The 21,319-nt window shown below is 39.4% G+C and overlaps 1 protein-coding gene across 2 annotated transcripts; it reads left to right on the top strand.

Annotated features, from left to right (window-relative positions):
- Positions 1–10,976: 10,976 nt before the first annotated feature.
- Positions 10,977–19,578, top strand: LOC119267687 (casein kinase 1-like protein 3). 2 transcript variants are annotated; one of them, XM_037549119.1, is made up of 15 exons: positions 10,986–11,281; positions 11,392–11,432; positions 12,140–12,209; positions 12,306–12,454; positions 12,979–13,074; positions 13,163–13,233; positions 13,879–13,940; positions 14,017–14,080; positions 14,724–14,808; positions 14,888–15,014; positions 15,637–15,701; positions 16,107–16,164; positions 17,742–17,824; positions 18,473–18,643; positions 19,119–19,557. In XM_037549119.1, the coding sequence occupies exons 1-14, from the start codon at positions 11,206–11,208 to the stop codon at positions 18,638–18,640; spliced, it is 1,215 nt and encodes a 404-aa protein (XP_037405016.1). In that variant the 5' UTR covers positions 10,986–11,205; the 3' UTR covers positions 18,641–18,643; positions 19,119–19,557. The 2 variants fall into 2 exon arrangements, with proteins under 2 accessions (XP_037405017.1, XP_037405016.1); XM_037549120.1 differs by lacking the exon at positions 18,473–18,643 and having other exon boundaries at positions 10,977–11,281; positions 19,119–19,578.
- The last annotated feature ends 1,741 nt before the right edge of the window (positions 19,579–21,319 follow it).

Here is a 21,319-nt window from a genome sequence, read left to right on the forward strand (position 1 = left end):
CATTAGGCAAGATGACATGATGTAGAGGGATAAACTCAAGCAATATGATATAAACCCCATTTTTTTATCCTCGACGGCAACAATACAATACGTGTCGGTTCCCTTTCTGTCACTGGGATCGAGCACCGCAAGATTGAACCCAAAGCTAAGCACTTCTCCCATTGCAAGAAAGATCAATCTAGTAGGCCAAACCAAACTGATAATTTGAAGAGACTTGCAGTGATATCAAATCATGCATATAAGAATTCAGAGAAGAATCAAATATTGTTCATAGATAATCTTAATCGTAAACCCACAATTCATCGGATCTCGGCAAACACACGCAAAAAGAATTACATCGAATAGATCTCCAAGAACATCGAGGAGAACATTGTATTGAGAACCAAAGAGAGAGAAGAAGCCATCTAGCTAATAACTATGGACCTGAAGGTTTGTGGTAAAGTACTCACACATCATCGGAGAGGCTATGGTGTTGATGTAGAAGCCCTCAGTGATCGAATCGCTCTTCGGCAGATCGCCAGAAAAGGTCCCCAGAAAGGATCTCACGGGTACAGAAGGTTGCGGCAGTGGAAAAGTGGTTTCATGCCTCCCCTGGATGTTTTCAGGGTATAAGACTATATATAGGCGAAGGAAGTAGGTCGGTGGAGCTATGAGGGGCCCACGAGGGTGGGGGCGCGCCGCCCTACCTCGTGGCCGCCTCGTTGCTTCCTTGAACTCCACTCCAAGTCTCCTGGATTGCGTTTGTTCCAAAAAAAGATCCTCGCGAAGGTTTCATTCCGTTTGGATTCCGTTTGATATTCCTTTTCTGTGAAACACTAAAATAGGCAAAAAACAGCAACTGACATTGGGCCTCCGGTTAATAGGTTAGTCCCAAAAATAATATAGAAGTGCATATTAAAGCCCACTAAGCATCCAAAACATATAATATAATAGCATGGAACAATAAAAAATTATAGATACACTGGAGATGTATCAGCATCCCCAAGCTTAATTCCTGCTCGTCCTCGTGTAGGTAAATGATAAAAACAGAATTTTTGATGTAGAATGCCACCTAGCATAATTTTCAATGTAATTTTCTTTATTGTGGCATGAATATTCAGATCCGAAAGATTCAAGACAAAAGTTTAATATTGACATAAGAATAATAATACTTCAAGCATACTAATAAAGTAATCATGTCTTCTCAAAATAACATGGCCAAAGAAAGTTATCCCTACAAAATCATATACTCTGGCTATGCTCTATCTTCATCACAGAAAATATTTAAATCATGCACAACCCCGATGACAAGCCAAACAATTGTTTCATACTTTTGATGTTCTCAAACTTTTTCAATCTTCACGCAATACATGAGCGTGAGCCATGGACATAGCACTATAGGTGGAATAGGATGGTGGTTGTGGAGAAGACAAAAAGGAGAAGATAGTCTCACATCAACTAGGCGTATGAATGGGTTATGAAGATGCCCATCAATAGATATCAATGTGAGTGAGTAGGGATTGCCATGCAACGGATGCACTAGAGCTATAAGTGTATGAAAGCTCAAAAAGAAACTAAGTGGGTGTGCATCCAACTCGCTTACTCACGAAGACCTAGGGCATTTTGAGGAAGCCCTTCATTGGAATATACAAGCCAAGTTCTATAATTAAAAATTCCCACTAGTAAATAAAAGTGACAAAATAGCAGACTCTCTATCATGAAGATCATGGTGCTACTTTGAAGCACAAGTGTGAAAAAAGGATAGTAGCATTGCCCTTTCTCTCTTTTTCTCTCATTTTTTATTTTTATTTTATTTGGGCCTTTTTTCTCTTTTTTTATGGCCTCTTTTTTTTGTCCGGAATCTCATCCCGACTTGTGGGGGAATCATAGTCTCCATCATCCTTTCCTCACATGGGACAATGCTCTAATAATGAAGATCGTCACACTTTTATTTACTTACAACTCAAGAATTACAACTCGATACTTAGAACAAAATATGACTCTATGTGAATGCCTCCGGCGGTGTACCAGGATGTGCAATGAATCAAGAGTGACATGTATGAAATTATAAACGGTGGCTTTGCCACAAATACGATGTCAACTACATGATCATGCAAAGCAATATGACAATGATGAAACATGTCATAATAAATGGAATGGTGGAAAGTTGCATGGCAATATATCTCAGAATGGCTATGGAAATGCCATAATAGGTAGTTATGGTGGCTGTTTTGAGGAAGGTATATGGTGGGTTTATGGTACCGGCGAAAGTTGCGCGATACTAGAGAGGGTAGCAATGGTGGAAGGGTGAGAGTGTGTATAATCCATGGACTCAACATTAGTCATAAAGAACTCACATACTTATTGCAAAAATCTATTAGTTATCGAAACAAAGTACTACGCGCATGCTCCTAGGGGGATAGATTGGTAGGAAAAGACCATCACTCGTCCCCGACCGCCACTCATAAGGAAGATAATCAATAAATAAATTATGCTCCGACTTCATCACATAACGGTTCACCATACGTGCATGCTACGGGAATCACAAACTTTAACACAAGTATCTATCAAATTCACAACTACTCAACTAGCATGACTCTAATATCATCATCTTCATATCTCAAAACAATCATCAAGTATCAAACTTCTCATAGTATTCAATGCACTCTATATGGAAGTTTTTATTATACCCATCTTGGATGCCTATCATATTAGTACTAATTTCGTAACCAAAGCAAATTACTATGCTGTTATAAAAGACTCTCAAAATAATATAAGTGAAGCATGAGAGATCAATAATTTCTATAAAATAAAACCACCAACATGCTCTAAAAAGATATAAGTGAAGCACTAGAGCAAAATTATCTAGCTCAAAAGATATAAGTGAAGCACATACAATATTCTAATAAATTCCGATTCATGTGTGTCTCCAAAAGGGTGTGTACAGCAAGGATGATTGTGGTAAACTAAAGGGCAAAGACTCAAATCATACAAGACACTCCAAGCAAAACACATATCATGTGGTGAATAAAAATATGGCCTAAAAATATAGCCTCAAGTAAAGTTACCGATAGACGAAGACGAAAGAGGGGATGCCTTCCGGGGCATCCCCAAGCTTAGGCTTTTGGTTGTCCTTGAATTTTACCTTGGGGTGCCTTGGGAATCCCCAAGCTTAGGCTCTTGCCACTCCTTATTCCAAAATCTATCAAATCTTTACCCAAAAACTTGAAAACTTCACAACACAAAACTCAACAGAAAATCTCATGAGCTCCGTTAGTATAAGAAAACAAACCACCACCTTAAGGTACTGTAATGAACTCATTCTTTATTTATATCGGTGTTACACCTACTGTATTCCAACTTCTCTATGGTTCATACCCCCCGATACTAGCCATAGATTCATCAAAATAAGCAAACAACACACGAAAAACAGAATTTGTCAAAAACAGAACAGTCTGTAGCAATCTGTAGGTTTCGGATACTTCTGTAACTCCAAAAATCCTGAGAAATTAGGAAATCCTAAGTAATTTGTACATTGATCTACTGCAGTTTGAATTGATATTTTATCGCTCTCTGGTAAAAATGAAAATTATTCTCGTGAGCGCATACTTCTGTTTTTTACAGCAAGATCAAATAACAATCACCGAAGAAGATCCTAAAGGCTTTACTTGGCACAAACACTAATTAAAACATAAAAAACACAATCATAACAGAGAATAGATGATTTATTTATTACTAAACAGGAATAAAAAACAAGGAACAAAAATAAAATTGGGTTGCCTCCCAACAAGCGTTATCGTTTAATGGCCCTAGCTAGGCATAAAAGCAAGGATAGATCTAAGTATTGTCATCTTTGGTATGCAATCCATATGTGACTCTCATAATAGATTCATAAGGAAATTTAATTTTCTTTCTAAGAAAGTGTTCCATGTCTTTCCTTAACGGAAATTGGAATCTAATATTTCCTTCTTTCATTTCAATAATTGCACCAATCGTTCTAAGGAAAGGTCTACCAAGAATAATAGGACATGTAGGATTACAATCTATATCAAGAACGATGAAATCTACGGGCACATAATTCCTATTTGCAACAATAAGAACATCATTAATCCTTCCCATAGGTTTCTTAATGGTGGAATCCGCGAGATACAAATTTAAAGAACAATCATCAAATTCACGGAAACCTAGCACATCACACAAAGTTTTCGGAATTGTGGAAACACTAGCACCCAAATCACATAAAGCATAACATTCATAATATTTAATCTTAATTTTAATAGTAGGTTCCCACTCATCATAAAGTTTTCTAGGGATAGAAACTTCTAATTCAAGCTTTTCTTTATGGGACTGCATTAAAGCGTCAACGATGTGTTTGGTAAAAGCTTTATTTTGATCATAAGCATGAGGAGAATTTAGCACGGATTGCAACAAGGAAATACAATCTATCAAAGAGCAATTATCATAATTAAATTCCTTGAAATCCAAAATAGTGGGTTCATTGCTATGTAAAGTTTTGACCTCTTCAATCCCACTTTTATTAATTTTTGCATCAAGATCTAAAAACTCCGAATCATTGGGAAGCCTTTTAACTAAAGTTGACTCATCTCCAGTCCCATCTTTAACAAGATTCATATTGGCAAACAAACATTTAATAGGAGACACACCAATCACTTTTATATCTTCATCATTATTATCATGAAAACTAGAAGAACACGCTTTCACAAAGCAATCTTTCTTAGCACGCATCCTAGCGGTTCTTTCTTTGCACTCATCAATGGAAATTCTCATGGCTTTGAGAGACTCATTGATATCATGCTTAGGTGGAATAGATATAAGTTTCAAAGAATCAACATCAAGAGAAATTCTATCCATGTTCCTAGCCAACTCATCAACCTTAAGCAATTTTTCTTCAATCAAAGCATTGAAATTCTTTTGCGAATTCATAAATTCTTTAACACTAATCTCAAAATCAGAGGGCATCTTATTAAAATTTCCATAAGAGTTGTTGTAGGAATTACCATAATTATTAGAGGAATTACTAGGGAATGACCGAGAATTAAAGTTTCCTCTATACGCGTTATTACCAAAGTTGTTCCTACCAACAAAATTCACATCCAAGGATTCGTTATTATTCTCAATAAAAGTGGACAAAGGAATATCATTAGGAATATAAGAAACACTCTTATTAGCAAACAACTTCATAAGTTCATCCATCTTTCCACTCAAAACATTAATCTCTTCTATCGCATGAACTTTTTTACTAGTAGATCTTTCGGTGTGCCATTGAGAATAATTAACCATAATATTATCTAGGAGTTTAGTAGCTTCTCCTAAAGTGATTTCCATAAAAGTGTCTCCCGCGGCCGAATCTAAAAGATTTCTAGAAGCAAAATTCAATCCAACATAAAAATTCTATATAATCATCCATAAATTCAAACCATGTGTAGGCCAATTACGTATCATTAATTTCATCCTCTCCCAAGCTTGTGCAACATGCTCATGATCAAGTTGCTTAAAATTCATAATATCGTTTTATAAGAGAGATGATCTTAGCGGGAGGAAAATACTTAGAGATAAAAGCATCTTTGCACTTATTCCATAAATCAATACTATTTTTAGGCAAAGAAGAGAACCAAGTTTTAGCACGATCTCTAAGCGAAAACGGAAATAGCTTCAATTTAACAATATCATTATCCACATCTTTCTTCTTTTGCATATCACATAAATCAACAAAGATGTTTAGATGGGTAGCGGCATCTTCACTAGGAAGGCCAGAAAATTGATCTTTCATGACAAGATTCAACAAAGCAGTATTGATTTCACAATATTCAGCATCGGTAAGAGGAGCAATAGGAGTGCTAATAAAATCATTATTGTTGGTATTGGAAAAGCCACATAATTTAGTATTGTCTTGAGCCATCGTGACAAACAATCAATCCAACACACAATTACACAGGAGGCAAGTGAAAGAAGGCGAACGGAAAAAGGGCGAATGGAAAAGAGGCGAATAAAACGGCAAGGGTGAAGTGGGGGAGAGGAAAATGAGAGGAAAATGGCAAATAATGTAATGCGAGGGATAAGAGTTTGTGATGGGTACTTGGTATGTCTTGGCTTGAGTGTAGATCTCCCCGGCAACGGCGCCAGAAATCCTTCTTGCTACCTCTTAAGCATGCGTTGGTTTTCCCTTAAAGAGGAAAGGGTGATGCAGCAAAGTAGCGTAAGTATTTCCCTCAGTTTTTGAGAACCATGGTATCAATCCAGTAGGAGACTACACGCAAGTCGCCTAGTACCTACACAAATAAATAAGAACCTTGCAACCAACGTGATAAAGGGGTTGTCAGTCCCTTCACGACCACTTGCAAAAGTGAGACTGATAAAGATAATAAGATAACTATTTTTGGTATTTTTGTTGTGTAGATTGGAAAATAAAGATTGCAAAATAAATAGTAAACTAAAAATGTAGATCGGAAACTTATATAATGTAAAGTAGACCCGGGGCCATATGTTTCACTAGTGTCTTCTCTCAAGATAGTATATATTACGATGGATGAACAAATTACTGCCGAGCAATTGATAGAAAAGCGCATAGTTATGATGATATCTAGGCATGATCATGAATATAGGCATCACGTCCGTGTCAAGTAGACCGAAACGATTCTGCATCTACTACTATTACTCCACACATCGACCGCTATCCAGCATGCATCTAGAGTATTAAGTTCATAAGAACAGAGTAACGCATTAGGCAAGATGACATGATGTAGAGGGATAAACTCAAGCAATATGATATAAATCCCATCTTTTTATCCTCGATGGCAACAATAAAATATGTGCCTCGGTTCCCTTTCTGTCAATGGGATCGAGCACCGCAAGATTGAACCCAAAGCTAAGCACTTCTCCCATTGCAAGAAAGATCAATCTAGTAGGCCAAACCAAACTGATAATTCGAAGAGACTTGCAGAGATATCAAATCATGCATATAAGGATTCAGGGAAGAATCAAATATTGTTCATAGATAATCTTAATCATAAACTCATAATTCATCGGATCTCGACAAACACACCGCAAAAAGAATTACATCAAATAGATCTCCAAGAACATCGAGGAGAACTTTGTATTGAGAACCAAAGAGAGAGAAGAAGCCATCTAGCTAATAACTATGGACCCGAAGGTTTGTGGTAAACTACTCAGACATCATCGGAGAGGCTATGGTGTTGATGTAGAAGCCCTCCGTGATCGAATCCCCCTCCGGCAGATCGCCGGAAAAGGTCCCCAGATGGGATCTCACGGGTACAGAAGGTTATCGCGGTGGAAAAGTGGTTTCGTGGCTCCCCTGGATGTTTTCAGGGTATAAGAGTATATATAGGCAAATAAAGTAGGTCGGTGGAGCTACGAGGGGCCCACGAGGGTGGGGGGTGCGCCTGCCCCCCTGGGCGCGCCGCCCTACCGCGTGGCCGCCTCGTTGGTTCCTTGACCTTCACTTCAAGTCTCCTGGATTGCATTTGTTCCAAAAAAATCCTGGCGAAGGTTTCGTTCCGTTTGGATTCCGTTTGATATTCCTTTTCTGCGAAACACTAAAATAGGCAAAAAACAACAACTGGCACTGGGCCTCCGGTTAATAGGTTAGTCACAAAAATAATATAAAAGTGCATATTAAAGCCCATTAAACATCCAAAACAGATAATATAATAGCATGGAACAATAAAAAATTATAAATAAGTTGGAGACGTATCAGTGTCTTGTGGTCCCCACGGGGATCTTCTTGGTGCTTTCTTGGCCCCCAAGGTGTCTTCTGATCCAAAAAAATCTCAAAAAAGTTCTGTTGCGTTTGGACTCCGTTTGGTATTGATATTATGCAAAATAAAAAATAAGCAAAAAACAACAACTAGCAATGGGCACTATGTCAATAGGTTAGTCCCAAAAAATGATATAAAGTTGCTATAAAATTATTGTGAAACATCCAAAAATGATAATACAACAACATAGAACAATCAAAAACTATAGATACGTTGAAGACGTATCAGGTATTAGCGATACATAATATATAGGGGGAATATGTTTCTAGAGATGTTAAATTAATAATAAAAGGCTCTAGTAATATTTAGGAGGCTTTTATATTTAATTTAATATCAGTGGGTCTTAAAAGTCCAAATGGTGGAAAGCTACTTGGGCCCAAGTGGAGGTGACGCCCCTTTTTCCCACTTGGGAAGGGAGGGGAGGCCGAATCGGAGGGAGACTCCCCTCCCATTGGACGACCAAGGAGGGGAATCCTTTCCCTCCTTGTGGTGCCCCTCCCTCTCCCCTCCAACCCATATATACTAGAGGGTTTTGCCACTTTTGAGTACACAAGTTTTGGAGCCTCCTCTAGTTCATCTAGTTCTAGTTGTACTTGGTCCTAGTTGACTATTTAGAGCTAGACCTAGTTCCTCTAATCCTCATAATTAGAAGCCCGGTGTGGTTCTAATCTCCTCCCTTTAATTCTCCGGCTCTGGACGGCGAAGCGCTGCCCGATCGTGAAGACTGTACGCTTGCAACCAAGTAGAGAGGCCGTGCTTTCGGTCTCCCATTCTAGGGATCATTCGAGGGCGATTTGCGGGATCGTCATCAACGGTTCGAGGGACTCCAAGTACAATTTATACCGACTCATCTACTTCCGCTGCACTCCGGAGTCGGTAACGATCGTTGACCCAAACCCTATATGAATCTTGTTGGGTGATTTTTTCTACTACGTTTCACAACATATTTGAGGTTGGAATAAGAAGAAATAGACTGGACATAAAAACAAAGTTAACAGAAAAAGTAAAAGATAGGCCCTTCACAGAGGGAGGGAGAGATTTTCTTGCGCTTTCAAGTTAGATGTCTAAGTTTTTAGAGTTTTTAATGAAAAGGGACATCACTTTAATATTGCCCATTGCGATAGTGGCACTTATTGAGCAGTCTGTCGTTTTTATTACTCCACTACCACAAGTTCGTACGAACCTTACTTACCATCCAATAAAAGATATACATATTTGGGGCAATTTTTAATGCATGCACCAGTGACAACTTACATGAAGGATCTTATTCGATCCATAGGAAGTTATAGTGGACTCTTAGGGAAGAAAGTGGGTTTATGGTTTTTGGATGAAAAAGTAGTATCTCTACTTAGTGCGAAAGTATTTGGCTAAAAAAGATTATAAACAAACACCAAATGTTAGAGGATCCATGACAATATAACTTTTATGCAAATATACATGAACATAACTCATTACCTTGTCTTCCTTGTCCAATATCAACTATTTGATCAAGTGTGAAAATATTCAATGAGGGTTCACAATCATAAAAGATGTCCAAGATAGTATCTTTTCATGTGAAGTCTCTCTTCCTTGTACTAATCTTCCATGAATTGTTCAAATGAGAAATATTGTGCTTGTTAAATTCCAATAGATTTTACTTCCCACACCCAATGTGAAGCCACTACTTCCCATGAGATACACATATGAAATGATTTGCAATGCTAAGATACACAATAATGAAAAAACAAAAAAAATCTCATACTATTCTTTATTATAGATACTCTCACCAACGGACACGACGAAAACACGAAGGAACCATAACACATATTATGAACTATTTCATATTATAACTTTTTTCTAAACCACGATTTAACTAATGATCGAACTAATAGATAATAATGATGATAGAGGTGATGATACGATACCGGAGCACCTCTGCCAAGTTTGGAGCAAGCCAAGGGGGGTGCCCATACCCAAGTACTCAAGTCTCCTTCTTTGCTAATGCTGGTGGTGAAGGAGCTCACTTATTCTATTTGAGGAAATCCAAAAGGATCTCCTTCAGGTATTGGATCTTATGAAGCAGTCATTGTGTAGCATTATTCTTCACCTCACGCATGATATCCTTGTTTTCTGGTCCCCATAGCTTTTCCTTCATGCATCACTTTCGCTTGGATGGGAGATGTCTCAGTTGGAGGGTATACACAATTGGGAATTATTCTCAACTCCATAATTGTTAACCAAATTATGAAAAGGATTCCTATGTAACCTGGTCGAGGGCTTCTTTGAAATGGATCCCTCTAATACCTTGAAGCCCAAGTGAATTCTTGTTGTCTTCGGGGTCCTGGATGAAACTGGGGTAGTCGAGATGCTAGCTAGGATTTCCCGTAAAGATTCTGGTGCCTGAGCTTCTATGGAGTTCACTGATTCCTCCTCCATCACAACATGCTCCATAAGCTCTCTCTCAATCTCCTCCTTCAACCGCTAAGCATCATCATCAACGGTGTAGGAGGAAGAAAACATGGCGAACTTGTCCTCAAAACACTGATAGAAAATAGCTCGAAATGAAAACAAGAGGAAATCTTTACGTAGATCAGAATATTTCAGGAATTTATAGGAATTTTTACCGTGCAGGACAAGCTTACGTGCGAAAGACGGAGTCAGGAAGGTGCACGTGCCCCCCACACGGACAGGTGGCGCGACTAGGGGGTAGGTCGCACCCTAGCCCGTGTGGCCCCCCCGGGCACCGTCTGGATGCTTCTTTTTCTAAAAAAATATTAAATATCCCAAAACTTATAAAAATTATTAAATATTCCAAAACTTATAGATATAATTTTTATAGAATTTTCGGGTGTCAGTTTACTTACCGTGTATCACATACCTATTCCTTTTTCAGGATTCTTGATGTAGTTTGTTAACTATAGATAGATTTATACAGAACAGAGGCGCTATTGTAAAGACAAATTATAAGATGGAAACAAAATCTATGACTACTCAAAGTAATGTGTATGGAAAATTATGACGTGGAACGCAAGCACGCGCAACACCGACGCCGCGAGCCAGAGACCGATTGTCGAAAACGTGGCACATCCCGCGTGAGAAGCGCCACCCCACAGGGGATAAGATTAAGCCGCCGTCACGTCACCTAACCCACACGGCTATTACGACCGCCCCGTTCCGCCGCGGCCCTACGCCGGCCCGTCTCGCCTTTCCGAGAGAGAAGACTCTCTCGGCCGACCCGACTCGACCCCGCGGCCGAAATAAAGCAAGCGACCGACGCAGCGCCAGTGAACCCCACCACCGTCTCTTCTCTTCTCAGTTCGCACGTCTCACCGCGCGTTTCTCTTCTGCCCCCGCTCCACGCCAGGCAAACCCGAAGCCCCCACCACACGACGCCGCCCGCCGTCCCCTCCTCTGGAATCGGGCGGGGGAAGAAGTGTTCAGGACTGGCGGCATGGACCGCATCGTCGGCCGCAAGTTCAAGCTCGGCCGGAAGATCGGCTCCGGCTCCTTCGGGGTCATCTACCTCGGTGAGCGATCGTTCGATTCCCCGCCGCCGCCGCCCGCGTTTGTTCAGTTTTTTTTCCTCTTCGACTCTATCCATAGCCGTCTGATGCTGTCGCTGTTGCTGCTGCTGCAGCCACGGATATGGACACCTACGAGATCGTCGCGGTGAAGATTGTGAGTCCTGTATCCCCTGTTTCCTCTCAGCCCTGCCCTGTTCTGCCCTGTTTCATACTTCAATTTTCGATTGGGTTGCTGTTGAGTAGTTGGCTCAAGTGGAGAGGTGGGTGATTGCCTGATTGGATTGCTGTTGAGTTAAGCGGATATATAGGTGGAATGCTGGATTGGTTTGCTTGCTTCCACTCGCGCGGATGCATTATTCGATTGCTGTCCCGAATTTGTCTGTTAGTCGTCGCTCTTGCTTGTTTTGGGCTGATCATAATGGGATTAGAAAATGCTGGTAATCATGTAGTCAGAAAGGTCGAAGCACACGCCTTTTATTTAATTGTATGGCTACTTGGCCTGCTTTCCCCTTTCCTTTCTAGAATGCTCCCTCTTAGCATCTTGGGTGATGATCGATACAGGTGGTGGTTGGTCATAATGACGCTTGGCGTAGAGGAATTGTATTTGTAGCCTTGCAGGAAAAAGTTGTGAGACCAAGCATACGAGTGGGAGCGGAAAGTTTGATTGTTATTGTCAAAGCTCAGTTGGTGCCCCTGCTTTCCCCCCATCCCACTTCATGGCTTGCCTTGTGAGAGCAAGCATACCAGTGGGAAAGGAAAGTTTGAGTGTTATTGTTATATGCACTGCCTACTTGCCTAGTGAAACCCCTTTTTCTTGCACACACCATCTCCGAATCCTTATTTTGGTAACCTCACTGGCAGGAAAGTAGCAGCTCAAAGCACCCCCAGCTGTTTTATGAGGCAAAGATCTACAACGCCCTGCAAGGAGGAAGTATGTATGCCCTGTCATCCAATTCTCCTTAGTTCCATGGTTGGTGGGTTTATTTGGATAAGATCCGGAGTTGACAGGGAATGTTTTGGCTTCCAGGTGGCATTGCGAATGTTAAATGGTGTGGTGTAGATGGGGAGGAAAATGTTCTTATCATTGATCTGTTGGGGCCGAGCTTAGAGAATTTGTTTGTCTACTGCGGCAGAAAATTCACCTTGAAGACTGTCCTAATGCTTGCAGACCAAATGGTAATTAGTAACCGTTTATTTCACTTTATTTCATTACCTTATGCCGAACACTGAAAGCCATTTGGAAAGTGTCAACGTTTGTTCAGCAATTTGAATTCTTGTGGAACTCACAGGAAAAAAGAAATATATCTGATGGTAACCAAACACTGAATGTCTATTCTTGAGGATTTCCTTGGAGAGTTCCATTATTGTGTTGCTCTTTTCAATACCACATTACCACTACTTAATAATAGAGAATAGGCAGCAATTGAAATAATTACTGCCAGGACTTCTATAGAGGGTTCCACTATGCACTAGCAGATATTTTCTTGTATATGTTGCTTCTATATGCTTCATATTTATTTGCATAGTTCGAAATAATGTGCAGTTAATCTAGATGTAGTTAAGTAGCCGCATGTGGAATACAGTTGGCTGAAGTTTTCGTTGCCCCCATTAAATATTGATATAATTTTTGCATGCATGCATTGAGTTCCATCTCTGATTAAGTAATGCCAGCTTTTCTCTTTTCTATATAATCCTAACAGCTTACAAGGATAGAATTTATGCATTCCAAAGGATACTTGCATAGAGACATAAAACCTGACAATTTTCTAATGGGTCTCGGCCGGAAGGCAAATCAGGTACTTGTTGTGGTGCACTAAAGCTCCATGTTAAGTTGTTAATGCGCTGAACAATCTCATCAATGATATTTCTGCGTGTGCTTATCAGGTCTATGTAATTGATTTTGGGCTTGCAAAAAGATACCGGGATTCTACTACGAATCGACATATTCCTTACAGGTACATATATTTCTGAAGATGCGTTTTTTGGTAGAAGATGGTACCATAGGTTGACTTTTTTACTAGTGTCAAACTAAATGTAATTATGCTTGCTCAGAATTGATTTAAGCAGTTAGCTGACCCAATACTTGTTATCTGTTGTCATTTCCGTTGCCCCCACTTTACCTTTTTTGTGCCATATGGAAATTATAGTTACAGCGGTAGTGCGCTGAATTGGACCTGTGACACATCATGGCCTCCACCTTATGACCTATGTCTGTAATTTCAATTGGTGTCTCCCATGTGGTACTTGACCACTGCTACTTTGCTCTTTACTATGTGGGAATGTTCCCATCACAATATTTTACTAAGTTAGTCTTCTAGGTTCCATCAACAATAGCCTTTTGCTATCATAATATCTTGATTGTTTACAGACCACTCTGCATCATAGTGTGATGGCCTCTATATGAAAACAACAATATAAATTATATAATGCCAGATTTTCCCTTTTTTGTTAATTTTATTGCCCAATTATACGGGTTTTCAACTTTGTTCTCTTGTACTTATAAAGAATGCCTGTGTACCTTGCAATCGGCATATATATAAATGCAACTTGTTCATGATCTTTGATCAGCCATTTAATATCGAACTGCTGCTTTACTGTAGGGAACATAAGAACTTAACTGGCACTGCACGTTATGCAAGTAGCAACACTCACCTTGGAATTGGTAAGTCATGATCAGTTGGTTACTTGTCAAATCATCATTTAGATTTGATTTTAAACATTTTTTTATTTACTGGCAGAGCAAAGTCGACGGGATGATTTGGAATCTCTTGGCTATGTTCTCCTATATTTTCTCCGAGGAAGGTAGGCTTATACTGCTGTTCTGTGGAACTACTATGTTGCTTATGAGCACAGCATCTGGGATGCAGTGTGCTTGAAAACACATTAAGGAGTGCAAGTCAACTTTTTATAAGATATGTAAATAGACATCATATCTAAAACAAGCAGTTTCAAGAACCTACTTTTGAAAAACTACGACTTTCTTCACACTTTTAGATACTCTAGCAGTCTAGCTGTAGTCTGTAGGTATGAACTGATGTTGCTCAGCTCAAAATAGGCCTTGTAGCATGGGATCTTATATCTCTGCTTGTTTTGTTAGCATGTTTGGGCTGCATCTTACAAAGATTTCCCTAGAACAAACTGTAAATATGAAACCCCTCATTTCAAAGCAGACTTCACTATTATGCCATATCAATGCACGCATGACATTTGTGCAGCTGGTTAACGAAAATCCGTTATATCTCAAGTTACACCAGCAAATTGTTGTGAATCTGTGTGCCTTTTCCGTGACATGTTTCCAAGTACCTTTTTTTGTGGGAAATGTAACAGGGTTTGATACCAATCTCAATTTTGTTTAAGTATAATATCAAAGCTATCAGAACATTGAGGTCTTATTATCCATTTTGGTAATTTCTCTAATTTTTTTGCCATGTATTGGTGTGTACAGTCTCCCCTGGCAGGGACTAAAAGCTGCAACGAAAAAGCAGAAGTATGAGAAGATATGTGAGAAAAAGATTTCGACACCTATCGAGGTTTATCTCAGAAGCATATTAAACCAAGCTTCAGAAATTGTACTTTTACATCTGTAGCTGAATTTTATTTATTTATCAGGTGTTATGCAAATCCTGTCCGGTAGAATTTGCATCTTACTTCCACTACTGCAAGTCGTTGACATTTGATCAGCGGCCTGATTATGGATTCGTGAAGCGCCTTTTTCGAGACTTATTCGACCGCCAAGGTATTCCTTCATTTAGTAGTACTACACAGTACTTCCTCCGCCGTAATATAGTGTATAGATTTTTTTCAAAGTCAAATTTTGTAAACTTTGACTAAATTTTTAGAGAAAAGGATCTACATCTGCAATACCAAATACATACTATTAGATGCATCGTGAGACATATTTTCATATTATATTTAAATGATATTGTAAATATAGATATTTTTCCTTATAAACTTGGTCAAATTTTATGAAGTTTGACTTAAAAAAATCTATATGCACTATATTATGGAACAGAGGGAGTATATAGTGTATACCTCTGTAATAGCACTGTTAAAAGGTCCTACCTCAATTTGGAAATAGATGGCATTTTAGAAAGCTTGCAGTCAAACTTCTCTATATTTCAAAACCAATTAATAAAAAAGCTATAGATTGATTAGGTGCAAATGGTACTGTTAGCTTTGTCATGAAAAATTGTTTATCTTTTAGGTATTCACAAAAGGTAATGGTCAAAACTGCATATTAGATATTGTGCAAATAAAAATGTCATGTAATTTGGAACAGAGGAGTACATTGGTTCAACAGATCCTATCTGAGTTTTTACTTGCATATTTCACCCAATGTTCTGCTCATCTTGCAACAGGTTATGATTTTGATTATGTCTTTGACTGGACTGTTTTGAAATATAAACAAGGCCAAAAGACCCAGGTACTTCATCAGGGGTTAAAATATTTAAGTTTTATTGCAAGTACTTTTACAGTAAGTTTCAGTTTGCATTTAATCTACCATTCTTTAGTTTTGGATTCCTTGATGCGATTTGATCTTGCACCAGAACTCCCCTCCTCATCCTCTGGTTCTCTTTGCCATATGCTATGATTATTCCTAAGCAATGATACTGTTTATGGGACAAATGCTTTTCAAAATGAAATTATAATACATATCATGTTCAAATGGAATCTCATTTTCCTACATAAATAGATTTAGTTTATGAATATTTAATCTCATTGGAGCCTATTACAGAACGGTCAGTGGTTCAGAGTAATTTTTTATCTACTATATTTCGGCATGGTGCAACTTTAGTGTCTACCTGACAAACTCGCTTACTTTTTGTAGCATGTTCCTGGGGCAACTATTGCTCGAGCAATCCCAGCACATCTTGACAAACGAGCGGGTAACTTAGCTTTTGCACCTTTTCATAAACATATAAATAAGAGTATTCATTTAGATTATCGTGTAACTTGAGGGCTAGCATTGTTAGCTAAATAGAAAAGAAATGCCCAAAACTTCCCTGTTGCAAAGAGAGGTATATACCCTAGGATGCATGGGCTTGCTATACTGGGGGCCTAAGGTATACATATAAGTCACCGGAAGCAGTATGTGTGGCTAGAGAGCGGAGACGTGTCAATGAGATTAGAAAGTACCTTATCCATGGTGGGAAGAGTGGGACGACCAAGCAACTGGGTGCAACTAATCTCAAACTCCTTCTTGAGGTCCATCGCAGACTGAAACATAAATGTTCGATGCTAATGCTTGTTCTCGGCCATACAAGATCACATCCAGTACAACTCATTGAAGTCATCAAGATAAGCTGGCTAGAGATGCGAGTGAAAGCTCCACAGTAATCCTCTATGGACATGCCCTCTTTGCGAAGATTGTGCAACTTTGCAGTAAGAAAAGTGAAGGGCTCCATTTGGGTGAATCTATTGCTTCTCAAAATGCTTCCATATCACCTTTGCTAGTGATACTTAAGAGTTAAGACTCATCCTAAGTGAAGGATACCATTGAGAATCAAAGCACCAATGACCTTAGCATCATCATTTTGCCTTTTTGTGGCTTCATCTTCCTTGGTCAAATGGTGGTCACTGAGATCGACAACCCTTACAACTCTTTCCAGTCTCATTGACCGAGAATGCACGTTCTCTGTAGTTGGAGGCATCTCTTTTGCTATGATAGCTGCAACAAAATGCACCAAGGACCTAGCTAAACTCTTTCCACAGTTAAACAACTAGCTGTCGGCAACAACTAGCACAAGCAGCCAAGCAATCAACCCAATTTATCTCCACTAGCAACTCGGCTCCGCCAAATAGCAACACTGGGAGCTAGACAAACAACAGTGGCAACAGATTGGTGAGGGGCAGCAGCAGCAGCAGATTCATGAGGGAGCAGCAGCAGCAGATTGGTGAGGGGCAGAAGCAGCAGCAGATTCATGAGGGAGCAGCAGCAGCAGATTGGTAAAGAAAGACACAGTCAGGATGGCCATGAGCTTGAAAGGAAGGATTTGGGGGCTGCAGTGCTGGTATTACGTCCTCTGAATAGAGGAAATGCCCAAATCGACTTTCCTGTATTGCAAATAGAGGGATACACCCTAGGGTACACTGGCCTTATGGGCTTGCTATGGGTCTAAACTGTATATATAAATATAAATGGTATAAACATGAGCAATACTCTTAACACCAATCAATGAGAATCATCTATCTTGTGTAGGGTTTTGTAGCATGCTATCACTTGATGTTATTATATTGTAAATGGGCCACAGTGATTAGATATAAGGATTTTGACTTTGAAAGCAGTGGACATGGCATGGTTGCTTAACGTGTCACTTTTCTTAAGTACTAACGTACGGTTCTTGCTTCAGTTTATAGCTGCATTTTGCTGTTAGTAGATCAGACTAGAGATTCTGCCACATGACACATGTTTTGATAAAATTGACTACAATATTGATCTCTTATCTGAACTTATGACTAACAGGTGTAAATGGGGATGTCCATCCAAATGAAGCCCATGAACAGATGGAGTCAAGCCATATGACCGGGTCAGCTGCACAGTTACAGGTGAAATTGGAAACAGAGAGATCCTTACCCTACCATGCATCATACTGAGTTACTGACAGTTACTGATCAGTTTGTTTATGACTAGTTTTATTAATTGAAGATAACAATCTCCACTTATTGACTCAGAGTATATTCAGTTTCTTACCACTACATTTTCTACATTACTTTAATTATTGTACTCCACTGTTTTTGGTTTCAGTCTACAGATGCTCAAGTGTGCTGCATGCTTGTGTAGAACTTACTGGTGTTCTCAGAGAATTTCTAAGTAGAAATTTACTTTGCTAAAGGTTTCATGTTTACTGGAATGTGGCCAAATGCAATTGTTTCATACAGTTCATAATGAGAACCCATCTTTCCAATGTAAATCCAGTAAATAATGGTACATTTAGTTAATTTTACCATATGAGCAGCACCACATAAAATTTACTAGTTCTGGTATATGTGAGTAGTTGTGCTTCTGTTACAGGTTATTCCTTGACATTATTGACGAAAGGATCAGGGTGTGTATATACTCTCGAACAGGCTAACATGCATGCTATTTTGAATTAAGAACGCATCAAAATGATGCGAGCATCATATATTTCATAGCATGTGGTGTATATATTTTATTGCTTAAGCAGTTACTTATGACATGGTTGATCTAATCAGAGGCAAAATATGGCTGCCAGTGCCAGAAATGAAAACCCGAAGAATGATGGGAATTCAAGACATGTAGTGTGTATCGACGCTTTTCATCAAAATCAGGGTTTTGACAGCAATACTGGCTCTCCTAGCGCTTGTTTTCCGACACTTCCGCACAATGCCCCAGCAAGGTGATAGGTAAACTTCCAACAGTAGCCCTAACCTTGTAGTACAAGCAAGGTTGGAAAAAACGGTAGGCGTAAGCGAGGCGGTTAGCCTTCGCCTAGTGCCTAGGCGGTGCTTAAGCGCCCTAGGCGCAGCCTAGGCGGTTATATAACTTTTACTATCAGGGTGTATATGTGGTTATTATATATGTATTTTATTAATTTAGGGCATATAAGTATGTTAACTACGAGCTACCACGATTGGAATATGACCCTTTTGGCATATCAGTGCAATATGGCATGATTTCTTGCTTGGGTAGAGAATTTCTTACTTGCTCTGCCTAGACTTCAGCTTATGCCTGAAGCGAAGCGTTTGGCCATTGCCTAGTGCCTAGGCGTGCCTAAGCGCCTCCTAGGCACTGCCTTTTCCAGCAGAGAGTACAACTCTTGGGACTATACTCTTGTTCAGTTAACCGTGGTAGTTCTAATGAATTTCTGTTGCTATACAGGTCGCCTCTCTTGTGGAGCTAGAAATGTGGAAATGCTCAACTAGACTCCATTTCTTTTAGAGTGGTCAGATTCAAGAATCACAAAATCAATTCAAACATCCTGATGCCTAATGCATGTTACAAGGATGGCTACAGATCCGATTGATTATGCAAGGTTTGATCACTGCTGTTGTTGGATGCTCCAGCATTTTCTGTGACTGTTGCTTCAGACATTTTGTTCTCACAGTCGCGGAGGACATGTAAATAGTTCATATGTCAGATAAATGGCATGGATATTATGCAATAGTGATGATGTCGGGTGTAAATAGTTCATATGGTTAGATAAATGGCATGGACATTGAGCAATAGTGATGTTGTCGGCTCATTCAGCATCTGATAGCTATCCAATATACATGTGGTGATAAGGTTATTCATGAAATTTGCATCATGATCTGAAATATTTTCAGCATTGGGTATTGAAGATGCCTGAGAACATAGTACTAGTGCAGTAGGCTAATCTCAAGTTAATTGTTTCTGCATGGAGATTGGCAGAGGGTTTTCAGTAGGTTATTAATTACTGAAGTTTTTACGTCACATATTTACTTTAGTAATCACATGTTGGGTTGCTCGTAGATATATAATTCAACTATCTTTGAATGTTTGTCGATTAAAAACTTGAGATGCTACATTATAGAGTTCTAGTGGGTCTATTTTCCTTTTTTGTTAAAATAATGGCGCCTCTCTGTCGTAAATAAGCATTTATTTTATATGGCAAGTTCTGTAATTAAATAACTTCTTATGAGCATATCATCCTTTAGTTTACTTGGCCTTGATCTGTCTGCTATAGTTTCCGATAAATATGTAGATTTTTTTTAAAGTGTTTTTGCCTGGGATTTCCATTTTAATATCCTACCTATGTGAAATATGTTAAAGAATACTTGTCGGCAATGCTGCAGAATTTTTGGCTAGCTTTATAAAGCGGGGGAAATGCAGAATAATTAAACCAAAATCTCTTATGTGGTTCACCAAAGTTGAGCGTTTTGTCCAGCCAAGTGCTGCCTCCACTGCCAGCACTTGTATGCTTTGTTACACGAACGGCAATGATGCAACATCTGCTTTATGGAATCTTCCATTTTTATTCTGCGGAAAAGAAGAAGAGGAAGAGGAACACACACTTTTTGTCAGGTGTATGCATCACCGATTCACCGCCACATAATCAAGTGTAGAGGTCTCACTTAGCGTGCGCACGTGTTATCATACCAGAACAGCATGTATCTTGCTCATGTTAACTCGGTACGTGGTAACATTTCGTGTTGCATTGTTTTGTTTCAGTACCAACTCGATGGCAAAGTGTCTGCATGACAGGTTTTTGTCTTACGTCACTCCATGTCACAGAGCACTGAATGGACTGGACTTGGCGTCATAATTTGTTGATCACCATGAAATAAAAGATGTTGCAAAAAACAAAAAAGATGTTGTTTGCTTGGAGCTTTGAAGAGGCTTTAGCTTGGGCGAGAACAATTAGTCTGTCCCTGCACGGCCAGATTAGGCAATGATGGAACGCAAAGCACAGCATTCCGTAGTGGATCGCATCATAGCCGAGCAACCCTATCGCTTGTCACAAGACGTTCTGCACCATCCTTTTTCCGTAGTTGGCATCTCTTCGTGAAACATTTGCTGCCTTATTGTAGTATACTAATTTTTCATCCTTTCGTTGTGTTTTCAAAGTTATTTCTGGTTAATTATACTTTGGGGTTCATGCAAGCATTATTTGCTAGAGTACACATAAACCAGACATAACGTGATAAGCTACGAAACTAGCGTAATTTTGTTGATTCCTGCATGAGTGCATATGTTCTTGTTTGATGTTGTGGGCGCGCATGCGTGCTGGAAGCCCGTTGTTGTTCTTGTTTCTAGTTAAGCCATGTTATTCAGTACTGAAATCTGACCATTACTTGTTCTAATTACTGTATATGTTAGCATAGTCACAATAAACACTGGTTTGAATCTTCAACTTGGACGCATAACAGGGGCTTTATCTAGAAAGGATTCCGCAGTTGGTTCTCTCCATTCGAGGGGCCGAATGCTTTCGCACGGACGGCGGAAAACCCGGGCTGCAGGTGGAATCATTTTCTCTGACCAGCAAAGGTCTTTTTCTTAAGCACCCAATCATGAGCCTTCTTTCAATTATTTCCTGGGACTTGGAGCATTAAGAAACAATC

The sequence above is a fragment of the Triticum dicoccoides genome, chromosome 3A (assembly GCF_002162155.2).
Source record: "Triticum dicoccoides isolate Atlit2015 ecotype Zavitan chromosome 3A, WEW_v2.0, whole genome shotgun sequence".
Taxonomy (NCBI): Eukaryota; Viridiplantae; Streptophyta; class Magnoliopsida; order Poales; family Poaceae; genus Triticum; species Triticum dicoccoides.

What these genes read in the sequence shown, in the direction of transcription:
- LOC119267687 (XM_037549119.1), top strand. Translation starts at nt 11,206, where the DNA reads ATGGACCGCATCGTCGGCCGCAAGTTCAAGCTCGGCCGGAAGATCGGC. An exon ending in AGATTTCGACACCTATCGAG is followed by an intron (nt 14,809 to 14,887) that starts GTTTATCTCAGA and finishes TTTATTTATCAG; the next exon opens with GTGTTATGCAAATCCTGTCC. An exon ending in AACAAGGCCAAAAGACCCAG is followed by an intron (nt 15,702 to 16,106) that starts GTACTTCATCAG and finishes TACTTTTTGTAG; the next exon opens with CATGTTCCTGGGGCAACTAT.